At 44.2% G+C, this 20,777-nt stretch overlaps 1 protein-coding gene across 1 annotated transcript in view; it reads left to right on the top strand.

Annotated features, from left to right (window-relative positions):
- Positions 1-1,637: 1,637 nt before the first annotated feature.
- Positions 1,638-20,777, top strand: part of CCDC180 (coiled-coil domain containing 180) — an 85,752-nt gene continuing 66,612 nt past the window's right edge. The window contains 8 exon segments of the mRNA XM_025359439.1: positions 1,638-1,682; positions 1,684-1,724; positions 4,169-4,332; positions 5,063-5,209; positions 8,620-8,621; positions 18,184-18,252; positions 18,428-18,577; positions 19,830-20,020. Of these exon segments, the coding sequence (XP_025215224.1) occupies positions 1,638-1,682; positions 1,684-1,724; positions 4,169-4,332; positions 5,063-5,209; positions 8,620-8,621; positions 18,184-18,252; positions 18,428-18,577; positions 19,830-20,020 (809 nt within the window).

Raw genomic sequence — 20,777 nt, 5'->3', positions numbered from 1 at the left:
TTGGTCTGTCGCCCAGGCTGGAGTGCAGTGGCGCGATCTTGGCTCACTGCAACCTCTGCCCCCCAGGTTTAAGTAATTCTCCTGCCTCAGCCTCCTGAGTAGCTGGGACTACAGGCACATGCCACCACACCTGATTATGTTTTCAACTGTTTTTAAATCTTACTACATAGGTAATATATATTCATCATAGAAAAATAAGAAAATATAGAAAGAAAAATAGGCCAGGTGCAGTGGCTCACACCTGTAATCCTACCACATTGAGAGGCCTAGGCAGGGGGATGGCTTGAGTCCAGGAGTTTGAGACCAGCCTGGGCAGTATAGTGAGACCCTGTGTCTACAAAAAGTTAAAATAAAAAAAAATTAGCTGGGCATGGTGGCGTGTTCCTATAGTCCCAACTACTTGGGAGGCTGAGGTGGGAGGATTGCTTGAGCCCAGGAGGCAGAGGTTGCAGTGAGCCAAAATGGTGCCACTGTACTCCAGCCTAGGTGACAGAGTGAAACCCTGTCAAAAAAAAAAGAAGAAGAAGAAGAGAAGAAAGAAAGAAAGAAAAAAGAAACAAGCCACACATAATCTCATCTATCACATTCAGTCACCATTATGACTCAATAAATATACATTATTTTTATAAAATATAATCTAGACTAAAGATCAAGACTTTTAAGGCAACTTGGGGCTACCCGGTGAGCTGCAGTCAGTACAGAGAGGCTAGGGTGCCTACTATCAGCCCTGTAGGCCTTCCTGTGCTATCTATGGGACTCTAATTACGCACAAAGAACCATCAGTTATGGGCACTACTTAATGTCCTACATCTTTTCCAGAAAGCACATAAAGAGGCTATGGGCAGGAGATAAACATTTTCTTCCTTTGAAGTTCCATAACCCGGCCTCCTCAGCGAGCGTGGTGAGTCTGCCAAGGTCTCTCTCTGATCTAGACTAAGCCATATGCCAAAACCTGAGGGTGAGCGTGACACCCGCCTCACTGGGTTGGTGGGTGAACTTCCAATGAGAAAGGGATGCTGGGCACATGTGGCAGAGGTAATGAAGTTTTCTTCCTGCTCTGAGACCTCTTTTTTCCTTTGAAACCTCAGGTGGCCATTGCAAGGTACTCTGGCTGGCAAATAGCCTATGTTCTATGGGGTAAGTGCCGATATGTGACCCATCCAATTCAACACACATGCCTTCATCACCTAGGGAGTCCTGGCTGTGAGTGGGGAGGAGAGAGGTGGTCAGAAGCAGCCCTAGCCTCTGCCCTTGAGGGACCTTCAGGACAGAAGGAGAAACATAGTCTCGAGGTCCTCCTCACCACTTGTCCTGAACCCAGGGAGCACATATGCTAAGGGTGGTGGTGACCCAGAGGAGAAAATGACTATCCAGCCCCAGGGCAGGGCTCAGATGCCTTCTAGGGGAGTTGACACTCGAACTGCACCTAACAGGTAGAGTAGGAAGTGAACAGGAAGGAAGGTGAGGCCTTGCCAGGCAGAAGAAACAGATAAGCAAGCGTGCCAGGGTGCCTGGCAGGAGAAGGGTAGAGGGTGGCCTGCAAGGAGGGGTATAGGGGATGGCTCACAAAGGACCTTGAGTTACCACCAGCTCCCTTCATTCCTAGGCTACCTCATCATTCACGTGGTGCAGAGCCTATGTGGCATGGCAATCATGTACGGCCTGGTGCTGCCCATCGTTCACAACCAGGGCCTGGAGATGCTGCAAGGGCTGGGCATCGGGATGTAAGTGCTGGGCAGGTATCCTGTCATTGCCGTGTTCTGAGAGCTGGTGTGCCCACCAGCTGCTATGTGGACCCATGGTCTTGGCCCTGACCCAGAGATGGCCCATCATAGCAACTTATGGGGAGAGGAAACAGCATTCACAAAAGACTGCCTCTCACACCATTCCGTAACACCATCACAACCGTGTGTGTGTGTTGGGGGGGGATACATGTACGTCCATTTTCCAGCTGGGAAAATTGAGGTTTAGGGAGGTAAAATGAGAGGCAAGACAGTATGATGGAAGGAGGCAGGAAATCCTGGCAAAGCTTTTGGATCTGCCGTGTGACCTGGGGTAAGTTACTCCACTTCTCTGCCTCTCAGTTTACACATCTGGAAGACAAAGTGAATGTTGGCTTCATTGAGCATTTAGTATGCATCTTTTCTTATAACAGCCTATGAATTTGGTGCTTGTGTTACCTTCCATTTTGCAGACCGGGGAACAGAGGCACAGAGAGACTGAGCATTTCCTCCAAGCAGGGGGAGGACTCAGGATTGGGAGCTGGGCAATCTGAAACCAAAGCCTCCTTTTAGCCACTACCTCTCATTGCCACTCAGGGGATGTCAACACAGCATGCAGTGCTCTCTGGGGCCCCTCCCTGCTCTGAGCTTCTTGATTCCATACTTGCCACCTGTGAGTTGGAGGCAGAGCCTGTCCTGTCCACTCTCTTGTGGTATTCTCAGGAACTTCCAAGAACCCCATTCCATTTTTTAATTCCCAACCTGTTAAACTGCTCACCTAGCTACCACCCCTGGTGAAAGGGACATCAGTGAAATCGTGGAGTAATGGTCTGTGGTCTGGGGCTAGAAGACCTGACCATGTGGTCTTGGGAAGGTCACCTCCCCTTTGTGAGCCTCGATTTTCTCTGCGTAGTGGGCATGGGAATGCCTTGTAAACGTAAAGCATACATTATCATTGTTCTGCCGGGTGGTCAACCTGTCTCCTCTCTCTCACTGGGCATCAGAGAAGGGTCTGGCAGAAAGGAAAAGGCTGCCTCAGGATGGCCCCACCTTGTGTTTCAGCCTCACCATATCCATCGTCGTGGGTCTCATGATCCTGCAGATGTGGATTGCTGCCAGCTTCTTCCTACAGCCAAAACTGGGCACAGCTGACAAGCAGAAGCCCCTGGCTCTCAACAACAGGTGACGGTGAAGGAGGGAATGAGGGAATTGTAGGCCTTTGGCTTCAGCCATCTCTGGGTTCTTCCCTGTCCCCCATGCCAGGTTCCTGGGTGGGCCCCACATTCTCTGAGAGGGTGAGGTACAGTGGGTCAGTGGTGGGCTCTGGAGCTGGACTGGCGGGGTCCAGATCCTGGCTCTACCCCTTAGGAGCCATGTGACATGTGGGATCTTACTCAACATCTATGAACCTCAGTTTCCCCATTTACAAATAATTGTGCATACCTCAAAGAGGTGTTGTGAGGATGAAATGTGTCAAAATATGAACTTAGAACAATAGTGCTTGGCACATGGAAATCCTTTCTAATTCATTCATTCAAAGCCATCCATTCATTGGGGGGACAACATGGGCATGAGGGTAAAGAAATAATCCCAGCACAATCTGCCTGTGAGAAGCTCAGTCCACTGGAACAGACAACAGGCACGTAAACAAGGACAGAGGACGCCAGGGAGTGCAAAAGGAATACAAGAGAAACCTGGAGGAGGAGAGGCAGGGGAGGTTAACACCACTGCAGGTGGGTCTCTGGAGCTGAGGTCAGCAGAACGGTAGGATTTCTACAGGCAGAGAAGAGGAGAGGGTGTGGCTGGCAGCCAACACCACAAGGACAAAGGCAGGAAGCCACAAAAGGGCAGGATGTGTTAGAAGATTGAGAATCACAAACGGTTGCCATGCAGTGGCTTTAGTGAGTGACAGGAAGGGGACACAAAGTGACAAGACCAGAAAACCCCTGGGGGCAGTGAGGGGGCTGAAACTCAGCATGCAAAGTTTGGGCTTTATTCCAGAGGCAACAGGAAACCACATGATCAAGTGGTCATTTGGGAAATTTCCTTTGGAAGACTTTGGAACAGCTGCAGCTGGGAATAGGTCCCTGGTGCAACAGACAGTGGGGAAGCCCTACCCTCTGCCATAATCAATGACCCAGCTGCAGCCCCGTGAAATTTCTTACCATGCAGGAAGCCTCAAACCCCAAGGATCACATGAAACAATGACTGTCCCCACTGACATTCATCCTTCAATGTGCTCAGCGGCCCCCACACTGTACCTGAGCCATTCCTCACACCAGTGCTGTGAGGTGAGGGCAATCAGCTCCCCTTTAAGACACGAGGTCACAAAGCTTTGAGCCTGAACCTGTAGGATTTGATCCTGGGTCTGGGGGACTCCAGAGCCCACCTGCCCAGCCACCTTGCTCTACTGAAAGGTGATGCCTTGGGCTGGCTTCTGTTTGCAGGAAAGCGTTCCACAACTTCAACTACTTCCTGTTCTTCTACAACGTGCTACTGGGCCTGGGTGCCTGCCTTTCCAGACTGCTCATCAGTTGCCTCCTTGGCACGTGGCTGATTGCCCGCATCGACAGGACTATCATGCAGAATGGCTATGAGGGAGCAGACATGGGTAAGTGACCAGCACCCACCTGGTCACATTCTCTGGAGAGGGCTGGTCTTGCACCTCTGTGGCAGCTGCCTGGGAAGACAAGTATCAGAGGCCCGGAGTTCATGCCTTTCATTTATGCTCAGTTTATCTTCCAGCGGAGGCTATACAGCTGAGTAGTAAAGACACATTCAGCACCCTGGTCAAAAGAGAATTCAAGGCTATTACATTCCTGCCCATTTGGCAGACCTTTGGGGTATAGAGGAGGAGGAGTCAAAGGTAGTCAAATTCTGTCTGAACACTTAGAAGTTAATTTGTGAATGCACAGCTCTGAAAATTTTTAGGAAGAACGTATCTCAGAATTATTAGTGTTGTTAGTTGGAAACAGTGCAGAAGATGTTCTGTTCAGTTGAAATGCTCCAAATTCAAAGCCATTTCTGATGAAGCAAAAGTAGTTTTTATTTTATTTTGAGCCCAGTCATTCATTCACTCATCTATTCAATAAATGTACTGATGCTTGCTTGGGATTAGCCACAGCAGCTCCTAACCCTTTGAGCTTTGAGTTCCCCATAAAATGGGCAGATTAGAATATGATCTCTAAGAGTCTTGCAGATCTTTATACCTCATTTTCTAGATTCTCAGAAAAGACTCAGGCACCAATGGAGAGCAAACTGGCTCGTAGTTATATCATGAAAAGCACAAATGGGGCCACGTCAGGAGGTACTGCCTGGACTGACCTGCCTCTGGATTTCAGGGTTCAGTGCGTGGATCGGGATGCTCTATGTGGACCATTATCACACCAACCCTGTGCTCGTCAGCTTTTGCCACATCCTGATCGCAAATCACAAGGAGAAGAAACTGCAGCAGACCACCAAATACTGGTGCCTAAATCAATCGGCAGGTAACGGCTCCTGTTTGAGCCTATGCTGGATTCAGACAGCAGGAAGTAAATACCCCAAAGCTCCCCGGGATCCCTGAGGTGCCCCAGGTTCCATTTTTCCTGCTCCTTTTCTCTATACTCCATGCCCTGGGTGCCCTTGAACTAGGAAGCCCAGGAGGCTTAGCTCCCAGTCAACCTGACGATGGGACCCACTCAGGCCTTGTGTCCTTGTCCTGTTAGGTGGCCTCCTGCCTTGTTCCTGGAAATGAACTCTAGTTCTGCTAGTGGAGTCCTCCATATCCCATTTGTTTGTGTCTCCAACCCATATCCCAGGCTACATGGCAGATGCCTTCCAAGATGAGGCTACATTTTGATGATTCTGCCCTGTTGCTTACCACAAGATCTCTGAGGCTCTCTGCCTCGCTAGGGCTCAGACTGTGTTAATTGCTATTCCCAACACTGCAGATACTCAATTCTAAAGGACAACTTACATCCCTTCAACCTCCCTCATGTCCCCAGGAGTCCCAGTCCAGCTCCTTCTGCCACATCTTACACATTCCAGGCAGCCCTTGCAAACACTTTGGAGAGGGAGTTCCCCTCCCTGAGACCCCTCACTCCTTCAGTCTGTCTGCTGTGATTCTATCCTAGGTCCCCGTGTCTCAGCTAGGTCCAGAACAAGGTGGTTCCTGTTGCAGACCCTAATCAACAACCCAAGCCTCATCATACACAGAAAATTAAAATCAGGGCACAGTTCCCAGGAATCCCAAATTCTGATGGCACGCTTGGAGAGCTGACGCTGGCCCCCATCATCTGCTCCAAAGCCAGGCTAGGACATCTGCCACCAAGAGAGGGCTCAATCTAACCAGAAGCTGTCCCCTGCAGTGAAATGGGATGGCACAGCACCATCCATGCAGATGGCAGACAATATTGGCCACTCATGGGATGGCCACCTGGGCTGAGGAATGAAGTCTCAGGACTATTTCACTCCCTTGGCAAAAAAGATTAAAAAACTAAAGAAAAATCTGTTGAACAAACTTTGCCCATTAATGACTTCCACTATCCGTTGTGGGTAGGCATCCTTGGAGAGTTACCTGCTAAAAAGCACTTAGTTTACCTACAAAGCAAATTTTATGTCAATGGAGAAGGTGGTAAAATGTGTACATCAGGAGAGTTTAACCATCAGATCCCATTTTTCTCTGGAACAGAATGTGGATTTCAGTATCCTCATTGCTTCCTTCTTGCCAGGCTTTCTGGTGGTGGATGCAAGAGAAGGAAATCCATGATCCTGGCCCCAATGTTGTTGGACAAGCAGGCACACACAGGCTTTCTCTCCCATTGCCACTGGAATGAGGAATGGATCAGAGCTAACTTGGGCCTTAGTCATAAAGCAGATGCACAGATTCTCTGTAATAAGGGTGGGATTACTTGGAAAAGCCACCTGTCTGAAGATACAAAGACAGGGTAGGCAGGTATTCTAGGTGGGGGATCACAAGAGTAAAGTGTGAGCAAGCAAGCCCCAAGCATGTTTGAGGAGGGTGAGTCATGTGACATGTCATGGTACAGAGCTCTAGGGGCTGGCCAGGACCATCCCAAGAAGGGCCAAACGTTGTGCCAGGAGGCTAGGACATTTGTCCTGTGCAAAGCCCAGTACTTAACCACATTTCATGCTGAAGCACAAAAACCTGGCCCAGGACCTGTACAGAATCTGTCCATTCAAAATTCTTTATGAAGCTTCTGCAGTTATTATGAGGATCCCACCAACAGGGCAAAGGGGAATCCCCATTCCCCTCATGAGTCCAAGAGCAATTGTAATTCAGTTGTTATTGTTAAGCACCTAATGTAAACCTAGTCCTGTTGCTAGGTGTTTGCCAGCATTGTCTCTTTTTAGTTTAATCTCTAACCGAGCTTCATCATCCTGCTTTTTAGAAACTGAGAAAACCAAGACTCAAAGTGTTGGGATTCCCATGCCACCACTTTGTAGGTGTGTGATAGCAGCCCAATTACTTTGCCTTTATTCACTTTTCTTATCTATAAAAAGACAGTAATACCCCCTAACACCTAAAATTGTTTTGAGGAAAAAAATGAGTTAATAGAGGCAAACACTCTTAAGATAGTGTCTCACACATCCTAAACTCTCAATAGATATTAGCTATTGTTATTTGTCATATAACACTCTGTGATGATCTGATTAATATCTGCTCACCCTCTCACTAAAATATCAGCTCCATAAAGAAAGAGGCCTTCTCAGGTTTTGCTCACTATCACCAACCACATACCTATAACATAATCAGATCTTGGAATCAATAAAATAATGAGATCAAGATGAATAAATCTTTTGACTATGAATTCACTTACCAAAATCAATCCTGGCATCATGGTGTGAATGAATAGTGAGTGAATACCCATTGGAAACCTTGCAGTGAATTGATGAGGCTAATAAGTAAACAGCGCTCTGTGATCCAACCCACTGCATGTAATAACATCAGCTTGTATAAGTTCTATGGAGGCTTGGAAAAGAAAACTGCTAATTCTGCCTGTGAAAAGTTAGTGAAGAATTTCCAGAGGAAGTGACATGGGAGCTGGATGTGACATAGGGCATTCTTATTTGTGTTGGGGAAAAGGCAAGGCATACCTTCCAGCTTTGAAGTTTCCTGGGAGTTTGGAGATCATGCTAGATGAAGACACTCAACATGAAGAAGCTTTATTTGGGACCAGTAGGCCTCATTGCTTTCTGGGGATCAGATGAGGTATTAACAGAAGCATAATATTTAAAAGAACCCAGTGTCAATCTTAGGTAGTAGAGCTTCAGGGCTACCTGTTCCCGTGCCACCATCAGGCAGGCTCAGACAAGACACCAAGGGTGTCTGAAGACCCTGGGTAGCCTTCAAGGTCACAGGCATGAACACAACCTGAGGAACTTGTGAGACATATCAAAAGAACCAACATACACATTATAAGAGTCCCATTAGGGGAAGAAAGAGAAAAATGAGAAGAAAAATATTTGAAAAAATTAATGGCTGAAAACTTTCCAAATTAAATGAAAGACATGAATCTACACACCCAAGAAGCTTAATGAAGCTGGATAAACTCAATGAGATATACACTGAAACACATTATAGCCAAGTTGTTGAAAATCAAAGATGAAGAAAAAAATCTGGAAAGATACAAAGGGGAAAAGACTCATCACAAGTGAATGATCCTCAATAAGATTAACAGTGGATATCTTATCAGAAACCATGAAGGCCAGAAGGTAATGTGATGATATATTTTAACTGATGAAAGAAAAAACTGTCAATCAAAAATTTTATATTTGGAAAATTGTATCCTTTGAGAGAAGAAGAAATTCAGATATTTCCAGATAAACAAAAGTCAAGGTAGTTTTTCACTAATAGACCTGCCATAAAAATATTTTAAGTGAGTTCTTCATGCAGAAGTAAAAGTATATAGTACCTCAAAGCCATGTGAAGAAATAAAGATCACTGATAGAGTCACCTTCATTAATAAATAGAAAACCCAGTATTATTGTATGTTTCATTTAGAGTGCCTTTATTTCCTCTATGACTAAAAAGGCAAAAGCATAAATCACTTATGATAAATCTATGTTATTGGGCACACAATGTATAAAAATGCAATCTATGACAGTAACTTTATAAAGGGGAAGGGATGCAAATGTATGGGAGCAGGGTTTGTTTATAATTGAAACTAAGTTGGCATCAGTCAAACTAGGTTGTCATAAGTTTAAGATGTTAATTTTAATACCCAAGGTAACAACTAAGAAAATAACTAAAAACATGCAGAAATGGGAAATGAAGATAATCAAAATAGTACACTATAAAAAAATCAACTAAACACAAAAGGACTGAAATGAATGAATTGAAGAACAAATAACATATGAGACATACAGAAAACAAATAGATAAATAGCAGAAGTGTATCCTCCTTTCTCAGTAATTACTTTAAATTTAAATGTATTAGAATCATCCAGTTATAAAGCAGGGGTTGGCAGAGAAGATAAAGAACATAATCCATCTATATACTGTCTACCAGAGACTTATTCTAGATCTGTAAACAAAAAAGATTGAAAGTAAAATGATGGAATAAGATATTCTATGCAAATCATAACCGAAAAAGGGCCAGAGTGGCTAGATATTATCAAAACAAAAAGATTTTCAGAAAAAATGGGTTAAGGAGATAAAGAAGTGCATTATGTATTGAAAAAGGGTTTAACCCACCAGGAATATATAACAATTATAAACATATGCATATATGCATATATAACGTTAGACTCCAAAACATATGAAGCAAAATTGACAAAATTGAAGGGAGAAATAGACAGTTTTACAATAATAGTTAGAGACTTCAAGACCTCATTTTCTTTCTTTTTTCTCTCTCTCTCTTTTTTTTTTTTTTTTTTTTTGTGTGAGACTGGATCTGACTTCATTGCCCAAGCTGGAGTACAGTGGTGTGATCTCAGCTCACTACAACTTGCACCTCCTGGGCTTAAGCAATCCTCCCACTTCAACCTCTTGAGTATCTGGGACTACAGGCCTATGCCACCATGCCTGGCTAATTTTTTCTTTTTTCTTGTATTTTTTTGTAAAGATGAGGTTTCACCATGTTGTCCCGGCTGGTCTCGAACTCCTGGCCTCAAGTGATCGACCCACTTTGGCCTCCCAAAGTGCTGTGATTGCAGGCATGAGCCACTGTGTCCAGCCAATACCTCACTTTCAATGGATATAAAAACCAGACAGAAGATTTATGAGGAAATGGAGGACTTGAACAACACCATAAATCAATAAGTTCTATCAATACATACAAAACACTGTATACAATAACAAAAGAACATGTATTCTTCTCAAGTGTATATGGAACCTTTTCCAGGATAAACCATATGTTAGGCCCTTTAAAAGTCTTAATAAATTTTAAAAGACTGAAATCATATGATCATCAAGAAGTACATGCAGACTGCTCTAAAACAAAACTCATTGGTTTCAGTGACTAATTTCAGGACTTGGTGTTAGTTCACTGGGAGAAGATAGCTGTTTCTAGGCAAATGTCCTGGCCCAAGTGTCTTATCTGAAATACTGCAGGTCAGAGAAAATTTCTGTGATAAGTTCTATTCTGTTATTCTGTTAACAAGGTATGAAGGAGATATGCAGGTATTTCAGAATGCAAGCATGAGGGCTTCTGCTTTATGGATCCTCCCTGACACCATTTTGGTTAGAGTTTTGACACAAGTGACTCCATTTTGTATTGTTCACTTCCACATTAGATACTCCCCATGAGACCACAAGGTACAGGCTGGGAGAGAGAAGGCGTTGTAACAAGCGTAGGAACCACAGGCATTTGGACCACTTCTTCTTGTAACTTATTTGTGCCTTCAGGTCCTGTTCAGGCTCAATCATATATATATATACACACACACACACATATATATACACACACACACACACACACACATATATATATATCACTTCCATTGGATGATGAAGTGTTGCTGTGCATGGCAACTTTATGGGTTGGTGGATCAGATAACACCAAGTTCATGATGGGCAGCTCAGGGCACGTAGGAACTTGGTGGCCCATGCATGATCAAGCATTCAGTTTCTCCTAAGTCCCAGTAGCAGGTCAAGAGCCATCTCTTAAAAGAAGATTAGTTATCTGTAGATGATGGTAGTACCTTTCTCCAAAATCCTAAAGACAGGAGCTGCAATTTACCTATAGGATGCCAAAGGCTCTCAACAGCATCCCTATCTGCTGCTAACACCTCAAGTACCATTAAATCTGCTGGATCAATGGTACTTGTGGCAGACCAAGTGGCAGACCAGCTTGGACAGCTGCCTGGACCTTTGCAGAACCTTCCCCTATTTTTCTAACCCACTCAAAACTAGCAACTTTTTGGGCCACTTGGAAAGGCCAGAGTAACATACCTAAATGAAGAATGTGTTGCCTCCAAAATCCAAACAGCCCCACCAGGCATTGTGTCACTTTCTGGTTGTAGGAAGAGCTAGATGCAACATCTTTCCCTTCACTTTAGAAGGAATAGGTTGACATACCCCACACCACCCAACCCCTAAAAATTTCACTGAGGTAGAAGTCTTATGAATTATAGATTTATTTCCCACTTTTCTGACACGTAAATGTCTTACCAAGAAGTCTAGAGTACTTGCTACTTCTCATTCATTAGGTCCAATCAGTCTAATGTCATTAACGTAATAGACTAGTGTGATATCTTATGGCAAAGAAGGGTGATCAAGATACCACAAGAATGTTTCAGTTCTCCTCAAATCAATGTCAGTTCGGAGCCAGTGACCAGCAGTCCCTGAAGTATCTGATTATTTCCTTTTCCTCAATACACAGTTACCTTGGTAAAGAGCTGTATGTCCCTTGTGGAAGGCTGAGAGATTAACAGTGCTGTCTAAATTTTCAGTTGTGTCCTTCCTTGAGAGGGCCCAACTTCCCCTTCATTCAAAAGGTTCCAAGTGTATAAACAGGCTCAAAACTTGGAATTGATTGAGAAGCCATGATTTTTTGTTTTTAGATTCAAATTAGACTTTTGGTGACTTGACCTGGAATTTTTCTGCTTATATGGATCATATAAGAATTTAGTAGACTTCCTATCTATTTCACTTCTAAGAACACTGTAATTAACTAGTCCTACAATATGCTGTAGTCAAGCAAAAGAACCCAGAAAAGTAGTGAAGTAATTTAGTCTGAGTCTGAAGACCTGAGAACCTGGGAAGCTGCTGGTGTAAATGAGTAGCCAACATTATAGGTCTGTGCAAGTCAGATAATTCTGATTGTTTCTTTGACTCAGCTATTCATTATGGTAATTTAGCCCACCTTGTCTGGGCTGTTGAGCCTCCACTTGACCCCTGCCAGTCCAAAATCCAAATACTCCCATTGCATTTAGGTTTTCCAGTTGAGTGACTGCTGTTTCCACTGTAAGGTCTGGCCTACAGAGAAGAGAGATTGCAGAGCTCTTTAAGGATACTAGAGCTCCTCTCACAAATTTATTTCTCAAAGTATTGGAGAAAAACATGTCTTCTGGACCCTTCGGTGTGGGTGATTGGGTTTTAAATGACAAATTCACATTAACATTCCAATATCCTTGAGCCTTTAAGTCCCTTCTTCTACTTTAAACCAAGAAAGATCAGTCTTTTCCAATTTGCTCATCTTTTGATCCATGACTCAGCAAACTAACCAAACAAATTGTTAGAGCTCTTTCTAACTTCTCAAGCTGCAAAATCTCTGCTTAGTGAGCCCATTTAGTAAATTCAGTCTGGTTCAGCTTTATGCTCCTTCACCATTATCCCATACCTTTAATATCCATTCCCACACATGTTCCCTGGATCCCTGCTTATATAAATTAGTAAACTCAAGCAGATCTTCTGGAGCGTAGTGTACCTCCTCATGCGTCACACTTTGTACCTAACCTTAGGGGCCTGCTGGGACTTGAGTCTAGTTAGAGGTCTAGAGAGGGGTGGTGGGGGCAGATCTTGAGAAGAATCATCATTATTATCTTTCATGGTAACTACCTCATATAATGCTGTTATTTCTTCAGACAATGTAGGGTTGATGCCCTCAGATAGAGGTTGAATGGCTGATACCACTGTGGGTGGGAAGCTATTTCTGTTGGGAGTGGGAAAGCCCCTTTTTCTGGGAGTGGGGATACCTCTTCCATTGGCAAAGAAGACTTCAAAATTTAGAAGCTCTGTGTCCCCAGCTTCATCAAAACTTTCTCACACATCCCCATCCCAACGTATAGAACCCTGTTTCCCAATGAAGGCCTGAACTTTAACAGTGGACACCCTGGGAGGCTTGGAGTTCAACTTGCTTGTAATTCGTCTAATTGCTGGGATAAGATCCTGTGTCTGATTTTCAGTAATTTCAGTCATGCAACTACAGGAGATAAGTCTCCCTCAGGGCACACCTAGACACTCTGAATTAAGTCATTTATGTAGCTCTTGAGCTTGGAATTCAAATACTTGACTCAAATAGCTTTTCTTTCACCTCTTTATCCAGTAGTGAAAGCAATCAACCAACATTATTATATTTCTTAGTTTTCAAAAAATGTTTGGAAATATCATACACAGACTTACTTACCTCTTTCCTTCTTATAAGTGGTTAATTAGAAGTACCCAATCCAGATATTTTGCACATCTCTATAAATAGTTCACTACATGGACTATCAGTGCTCTCTCTACTACTGGAAATAAAGTCATTAGCATCTTTATATCTAAAGAGATTAGAGAGCCATTTTCAGAAACCCCAAAACCAGTTCAGAAAACTAATCCTTAAAATTATTTTCCTCTATTCTTAGTGTCAAAATCTGTGTGTGTTAGGGTTCTCCAGAGAAACAGAACCAATACGATAAATAGAGAGATAGATATAAATATATAGATATAGATAGCTAAGAGAAGATTTGTTATGATTACAGAGGCTGTGAAGTCCTACACTATGTTATAGTCAAGTAATAGAACCAGTAAAAGTAGTGATGTAATTCAGTCTGAGTCTGAAGACCTGGGAACCCGGGGAGCCACTGGCGTAAATTCCACAGGCAGAAGGCATGAGAACTAGGATCTCCGATGCCCAAAGGCAGGAGAAGTTGGATGTCCCAGTTCAGAGAGAGAGAGAGAGAGAGAGAGAGAGAGAGAGAATTCACCCTTCTTTCACCTTATTGTTATACTTGGGCCTTCAAATGATTGGATGATCTCCACTCACATTATATAGGTCATTTTTAAAATTATTCAGCCTACTGATTCACATGCTTATCTCTTCTGAAAATAGCCTCACAGATACACCCAGAAATGTTTTCTTAGCTATCTGGGCATCCCTTAGCCTAGTCAAGTTGACACATAAAAATAACCATCACACAAATACTTAGGCAGGGCTGGCTTCCTCTGGTCTTTCTGGTCACAGCAAAAAATGTCACCTTAATGAGAACATTTCTGAACCCCCCACCCAATGACTTTCCTGCCCCACTCTCAGCACCCTACTAGAAAGTGGAGGACTTACACTACCAGATATTGGGACTTAGTTTAAAACTATAGTAATGAAGGCTGTGTGTGCTACTAGTGCAAGGATAGAAATGAAGAGAAATAGAATACAGAGCCCAACTCAGACCCACACATTTGGACATTTTATGTATGATGAAAGAGGTGTGCAGAACAGTAGGGAGAAGATAGTCTTTTCAGTAAGTGGCCCAGGTCAGCTGGTTCTCCATATGGGAAAGAAATGAATCTTGACTCCTAACTCATACACTATAAACAAAAACCAGTTCCAGGTGGATTGTAAATTTAAATGTGAAAGTTTAAAACAATATTTACAGTAGATAATATCAGAGAATATTTTCATGACCTTGAGACAGGCAAGGATTTCTTAGGTAGGACACAAAGTGTACTGGCCATAAAGAAAAAAATGGATAAATTGGGACCCATTAAAATTGTAACATCACTTCATTAAAAGACACCTTCAAGAGAGTAAAAAGGCAAGAACAGAATGGGAATACATATTTGCCAGATTTATGTGAAAAAGCCTCATATTTATGATATGTAACTAACTCCCATAAATGAATGAGAAAAAAGACAGACAATATGCCAGGAAAATTGGGCAAAAGATTTGACTAGACATTCCACAAAAAGACATTCCACATCCAAATGTCCAACAAGTGGCCGGGCGCGGTGGCTCAAGCCTGTAATCCCAGCACTTTGGGAGGCCGAGGCGGGTGGATCACGAGGTCAGGAGATCGAGACCATCCTGGCTAACATGGTGAAACCCCGTCTCTACTAAAAATACAAAAAACTAGCCGGGCGAGGTGGCGGGCGCCTGTAGTCCCAGCTACTCGGAGGCTGAGGCGGGAGAATGGCGTGAACCCGGGAGGCGGAGCTTGCAGTGAGCCGAGATCGCGCCACTGCACTCCAGCCTGGGGGACAGAGCGAGACTCCGTCTCAAAAAAAAAAAAAAAAAACAAAAAACAAATGTCCAACAAGTATATGAAATGTGTCCACATCGTTACTAATCAGGAAAATGCAAATTAAAACCATAATATGATACTACCATGTAGTAGCTAAAATAAAAACAGGAGACAATATCAAGTGTTGGTGAGGATGTAGAGCAACTCGAACTCTCATACACTGTTGTGTGTAAACTGATACAACCATTTGCAAATTCTTTGGTAGTATCTCTTAAAGATGAACATACACATATTCTATGACTCAGCAATTCCACTCTTAAGTATACACCCAATAAAAATGCCTACATATGTTCACCATGCAAAAGAATGGTCAGAACAGCATTATTATTGGTAGTCTCCAAATTGAAAAAATCCAAATAGAAAGGATTAACAAAATGGGGTATATATTTTTTAATAATGCAATACTATACAGAAATAAACAATAGACACATTAAAATATATATATGGGCTTAGCCTGGTGGCTCATGCCTATAATCCCAGCACTTCAGGAGGTTGAGGCAGGAGGATAACTTAAACCTAGGAGTTCAAGGCCAGTGTGGGCCACATCGTGAGACTCTGTCTCAACAAAAAATAAATAAAAATTAGCCAGGTATAGTGGTATATGCCTGTAGTTCTAGCTACTTGGGAGGCTGAAGTGGGAGGATTGCTTGAGCCCAGGAGTTTGAGGTTACAGTGTGAGCTGTGATTGTGCCACTGCACTCCAGCCTGGGTGACAGAGCAAGACACTGTCTCAGAAAAAAAAAGTATGAAACTTACAAACATAATGAAATAAGCCCAACATAAAAGAGTCCCCATTTAAATAAAATTTTTAAAGAAGCAAAACTAATTCAGAAGTTAGAATATTTGTTATCCTGGGGGAAGAGAGGGCAGTGACATGACAAGTACACAAAAGGGGCTTCTGGAGAGTTGGTAATGCTCTATTTCTTATGGGTGCTGGTTACTAGGCACATTCCTTTCAGATAATTCATTGAGCTATCCACTTATGATTTCCATGCTTTTAGATATGTATGCTATGCTTCAACATGCACATCCAATCAGTTGGTTAAATAACTTTTTTCCTGGTTAGTCACAGATCAGGTGGTTCAAGACTCGAATTACAGGGTCTAGATTCATATCCTAGATCTTCCTATCTTGGAGATCTTGGCCAAGTCACTGACTCTGAATTTCAGTTTCTTAATCTGTAAAATGGGTTAGTTAAGGCACCCTTCTCATAGTTATTGCAGGCATTAAATCTTCTCATTAAATATTTGCTCTTGTGGTGGTCCTCATTGCTCTGCTTTGTCTGGACTATGCAGAAGACAGACAATAGTCTGGGATAGAAAAAGGAAAAGATGGGGTCAAGAGACATTCTCAAAGTTAAGAGTGAGAGGGAAAATATCAAAGGTGATGCTGAGCTACAAGAAAAAGATCCAGAGGCCCTGGTGTCATTCTTTCCATTCCGTGTCTCTGGCTTTTTGCCCATATCTAAACACAGGAGGTGGACTAGCCAGATGATCCCTAACTGGTTTGTCTTTCCAACTATGATATTATCAGGTTGGGAGGAGAATGGAAATGCCATCCAAAAGGCAAACATGAATTTCCACGTTTGATCCAAACTCAAACACGCAGTCTCAAAAACTTGGAAGTTAAGGGAGGTAAATTCTCAGTGGCAGGGTTATGGGTTATTTTACTTTCTCCATTGAAGTTTTTCTGTTTTCTAATTTTCTGCAATAAATGTGGAGTTCAATTAAAACAAAATGCCATACTTGACATGTCCATGCCTACTATTTATAGCCATATAATTTTTAAAAAGAAAGAAACCCCTAAATTACAGATGTGCCTGGAACCAGAACCCAGAAAGCATCTGGGTAGGGAAAATAGTTTCTAACGTTCAAGGCCAAAGCCAGTAGGGCCTCCTTGGATGGGAAAGAGATATGAGACTGCAAATAATTCCTGGACATTACCTATTTGTTATTGTGTTTTCATCCCTTCCCTCAGTCACCTACACGTTTTCTTTTTCCATCTAATCTTTGTTACAGTACTTCACCTTGTTAATAAAACCCAGGACTGAAGAATGAGCATTTATTAGCAATTGTAACATATCACTGCCAAAGGGAGGGATTCTGTAAGAAGGCGCTGGGTGTCTCATATATATGGGAAACCCTAGGCCACGTTCAGTGCCAACCACAAGCATTTTCATCTCTGGCCAGGCAAGCCTTGATCCCGGAATTTTGAGCTCTCAATTTCTTTTAAACTGAGAAACAGATGGTCTCTTCCAGAGTCTTTCAGCTTCTAACTTACAGGCAAACACTACTATATGCCGTCTCCCAGCAGAAATTGGTTTTAACCAAGGCAAATAAGATAGGATGGACTTTGTTGACCATGATGGCTCAGTGCTACATCTCATATATCCTACCACCTTTCAGAACATTTAATCGTGCTGCTCCTGGCAGCCCTGGGGTTGTAGTCCTTGTAGAGAGGAGAAACTGGCATTGAAGGAAGTAGTTGAGTTTTACTACTCCACGTGGGGCGCTCCCATTACTAAGAGCAACCTCCCCTCCCTGGGAAGAAAAGCGTGGGCGGGGCCAGGGCAGTCCCTCCCCTCCGCGTTGCCTTGGAGACCATGGGCGTCCAGCTGCAGTTGTCGCTGGACCGTCCCTGGCAACCTTGAGAGGTGCTTTCTGCAGGCGGGGACGCGCCCAGGCCGGGCACAAGGCCTCCCTCCAATCTGCCGGGCTCAGGGGGATGTCCAGCGGCTGCTCAGTCTATTTGGGGGGCTAGGGAGGGGGATGGGAGGGGCTGGTTGGGTCTTCTCGGCACACAATAGGCGCCTAATTAGCGTGACCTGAATCAGGTTACTCTCTCCCTCCAATTCTCCTTCCCTGTGTCCCATGGAGGGTGGGTTAGGGTCCCGGATGAGAGTTCAGCGCCGCGCTGGAGTTCCAGTCCCAACCGACGTCTTGAGCGCTGTTAACTTTTCCCAGAAGAGCATGGCCGAGTGAAGCACAAACAACAATCCTGTGTTATTCGCGTTCCCCAAGTCCCTTCGGATTTGCGCCCTGCGCGGCGGGGAGAACCGGCCTCCTGCTCGAGTTCGGAGCTCATCTGAGGTTAGTTTCATCCGTTCCTTGAAAGTTAAGACCCTGAGTCGACATTCCCCAGGCCCCTATCCCCCAGCAGAGAGTCCTTCCCTGGGAGTCCCGCCCTGGGGTGCCGCCTCGAGGCCAGACGTCGTCCCGCCTGGACCTGAACCTGAGCTTGGGACGGGCGGTTTCCCAACCTCAGGAATTGGAATTGAGACACCAAAGCCCAGACGCGTTTCCTGGACGACGGCTTCCCGGCAGGGGCATACAGCCAGCGGCCAAGATGTCGTCAGTGGGGAAGGTGACCCAGGTTCCGAGTGGGAAAGCCTACCAGCAGATCTTCCAGGCTGAGGTAGGAGCCGCCCTCTGTCCCCCTTTTCTCCGTGCCTCTTCCCTTGCTTTCTTCCAAACTTCCCTCCCTCCCAGGGCTTCCCTACTGGAAATTGAATAAAACAAGGGCTTTGAAATTACTTTGATTTTAAAAATAATTGTTACTGGTTCTTAAATTGTACCAATACAAAATTAGAATGTCGGTTCTTGAAAATTAGAAAACTTAAATTAAAATTTTAAATGTAAATTACTGAGAAAGAGCCTGGATGGAACCACTGGGTGACCTCTCTTTTTCCCATGCATAAGAACATGTCTAATTTTTGTATTTAAAAAATAGGCTTCATTCTGTGCTAGTGTTTTGAAATTTGCTTTTTCTCCGTCACAGTATCTCACAGACCCTTTTCTATGCCTGTGGGCACCCATGTATTTCACCGTGCTGAGTGGCTGCCCGCTTGTTGATCTAGGACTCCCATAACTGTATTAAAGTGAAGCCCTCTTGACAACAGTGTAGGTTATTGCAATCGCCTTGTCTTCTCTGAAGCACTGTATAGACAAAACAAGATCTTAACAGAAACACACAGACCCGAATCCTTCCTTTGAAGTTCTGTACTGCTTATTTAAAAGGGATCTGCGTTCCTAATTTGAGCCCTAAATAATTCTCTGTAAAACCTCTGGAAATTATAAAAGTATAAAGAAACCAAAAAACAATTACATCACTCACACGATCCTGCTCTCTCTAAGGCCATTCTTAACTCTTGGCATATTTCCTCCAGGGCCTTTTCCTATGCATTTTAAATTTTGAGATCATACTGTATAATTTTGGTTATAATTTTTAATTTGTGTGTTTAAGTGATATGTTTAACAATATATCGTCTCCTAAGCATTTCCTGAGGTTATAAAAAATTCTTTGTGGGTCTCATCTTTAACAAATGCCTAACATTCCATCAAACGGACATACCATGTTTACTCAGCCAATCCCTATTATTTGTCAGTTCTGTTTTTCCAATTTCTTGTGATTATAAAAAAGGCTGAGATGTTCATCTTAATCTTCATTTAAGGTTCTTAAAAAGAGGCCTTCGTTGAAGTGGCTGGGTGACTGTTACTGGGAGGAGAGCTCTGCTGTAGGGATATGCCCTGGGGTTCAAGGCCTCCCTGAAAAGTGCCTTTCTGTACAGCTCTCTGGATGTCTTTCTAGACAGCCACCATCAGCCTGAGAGTGCTGGGGAGTCAGCAGCTCTGACCACTCCCCCATCCCTGGTCCTCCCTGGATTCAGGTGCAGCTGGTCCACTCCCTGGCGGCCACCAGGAAGCGGGCTGCAGAGCATTCTGTGACCCTGAAGAGTGGCAGGATACCCATGATGAAGAAGGTGGAGACTCCTGAAGGGGAGGTGATGTCTCCTCGACAGCAGAAGTGGATGCACAGCCTCCCCAACAACTGGATCATGGAAAACCCTGTTCTCCACAGGTAGGTCCTGCTGTCCATGCCTCACCCCCATGCACTAGGGTACCTGAACCTTCAAACACTCAAAAAGAGCTGGCACAAGATGAGTAGCCTGTAGGAGTGAAGTCTCAAGTACCACCCCTAAAGCAGGGAGGTTAATACCTACCTTGCAGGGTGGTTTGCTTCTCTTGCCCCTATTCCCCCACTCCCACAATCATTATTGATTAAGTGCCTAGGGCCAGGCACTGGGTGTGGGGATCCCACCCTTATGAAACTTGAGAACTCGAAAGTAAATAAATAAGCACATCCCCCCAATGGCAGAAAAGCTCTAACTAAGGGGACAGGGGCTATGGGATGGGGGCCGGGAAAGCTCTCTGAGGAAAGGGATCACCTGAAACCAGAGGGTGCAGTATGGGGACAAGGCTCTGAGAAAGGTGGTCTTGGCCCCCTCCAGAAGGCTGAAGGTAAGTGGACCCTGAGAGAGGGCAGGAGATGAGGCTGGGAGCAGCCGCTCAGGCCACAGTCAGTATTCTGAACTTTACTTCAGTGAGCGGCTGATTTGCAGTTTTGAAGTCCCTCAGGCAGCTCTGTGCAGAATGTGGGGGGCTTCAAGAAGAGGCAGGAAGGCCAGGGCACAGGACACTGCAGCTGTCCTCATAACCTTACTGGTGGCTGTGAGAGGGAAAGCAGCGATGGGCCTCGGGTGTCTCTTGGAGGCAGAACCCATGATACCTAGTGATGAATTGGAGGGGAGCAGAGAGCTCCTGAGAGCCCTTGGTCT

This window comes from Theropithecus gelada, chromosome 15, assembly GCF_003255815.1.
Source record: "Theropithecus gelada isolate Dixy chromosome 15, Tgel_1.0, whole genome shotgun sequence".
Classification (NCBI taxonomy): Eukaryota; Metazoa; Chordata; class Mammalia; order Primates; family Cercopithecidae; genus Theropithecus; species Theropithecus gelada.
Note: the sequence above shows the minus strand (reverse complement) of the source record. Positions and strands in the feature narration are given on the sequence as shown.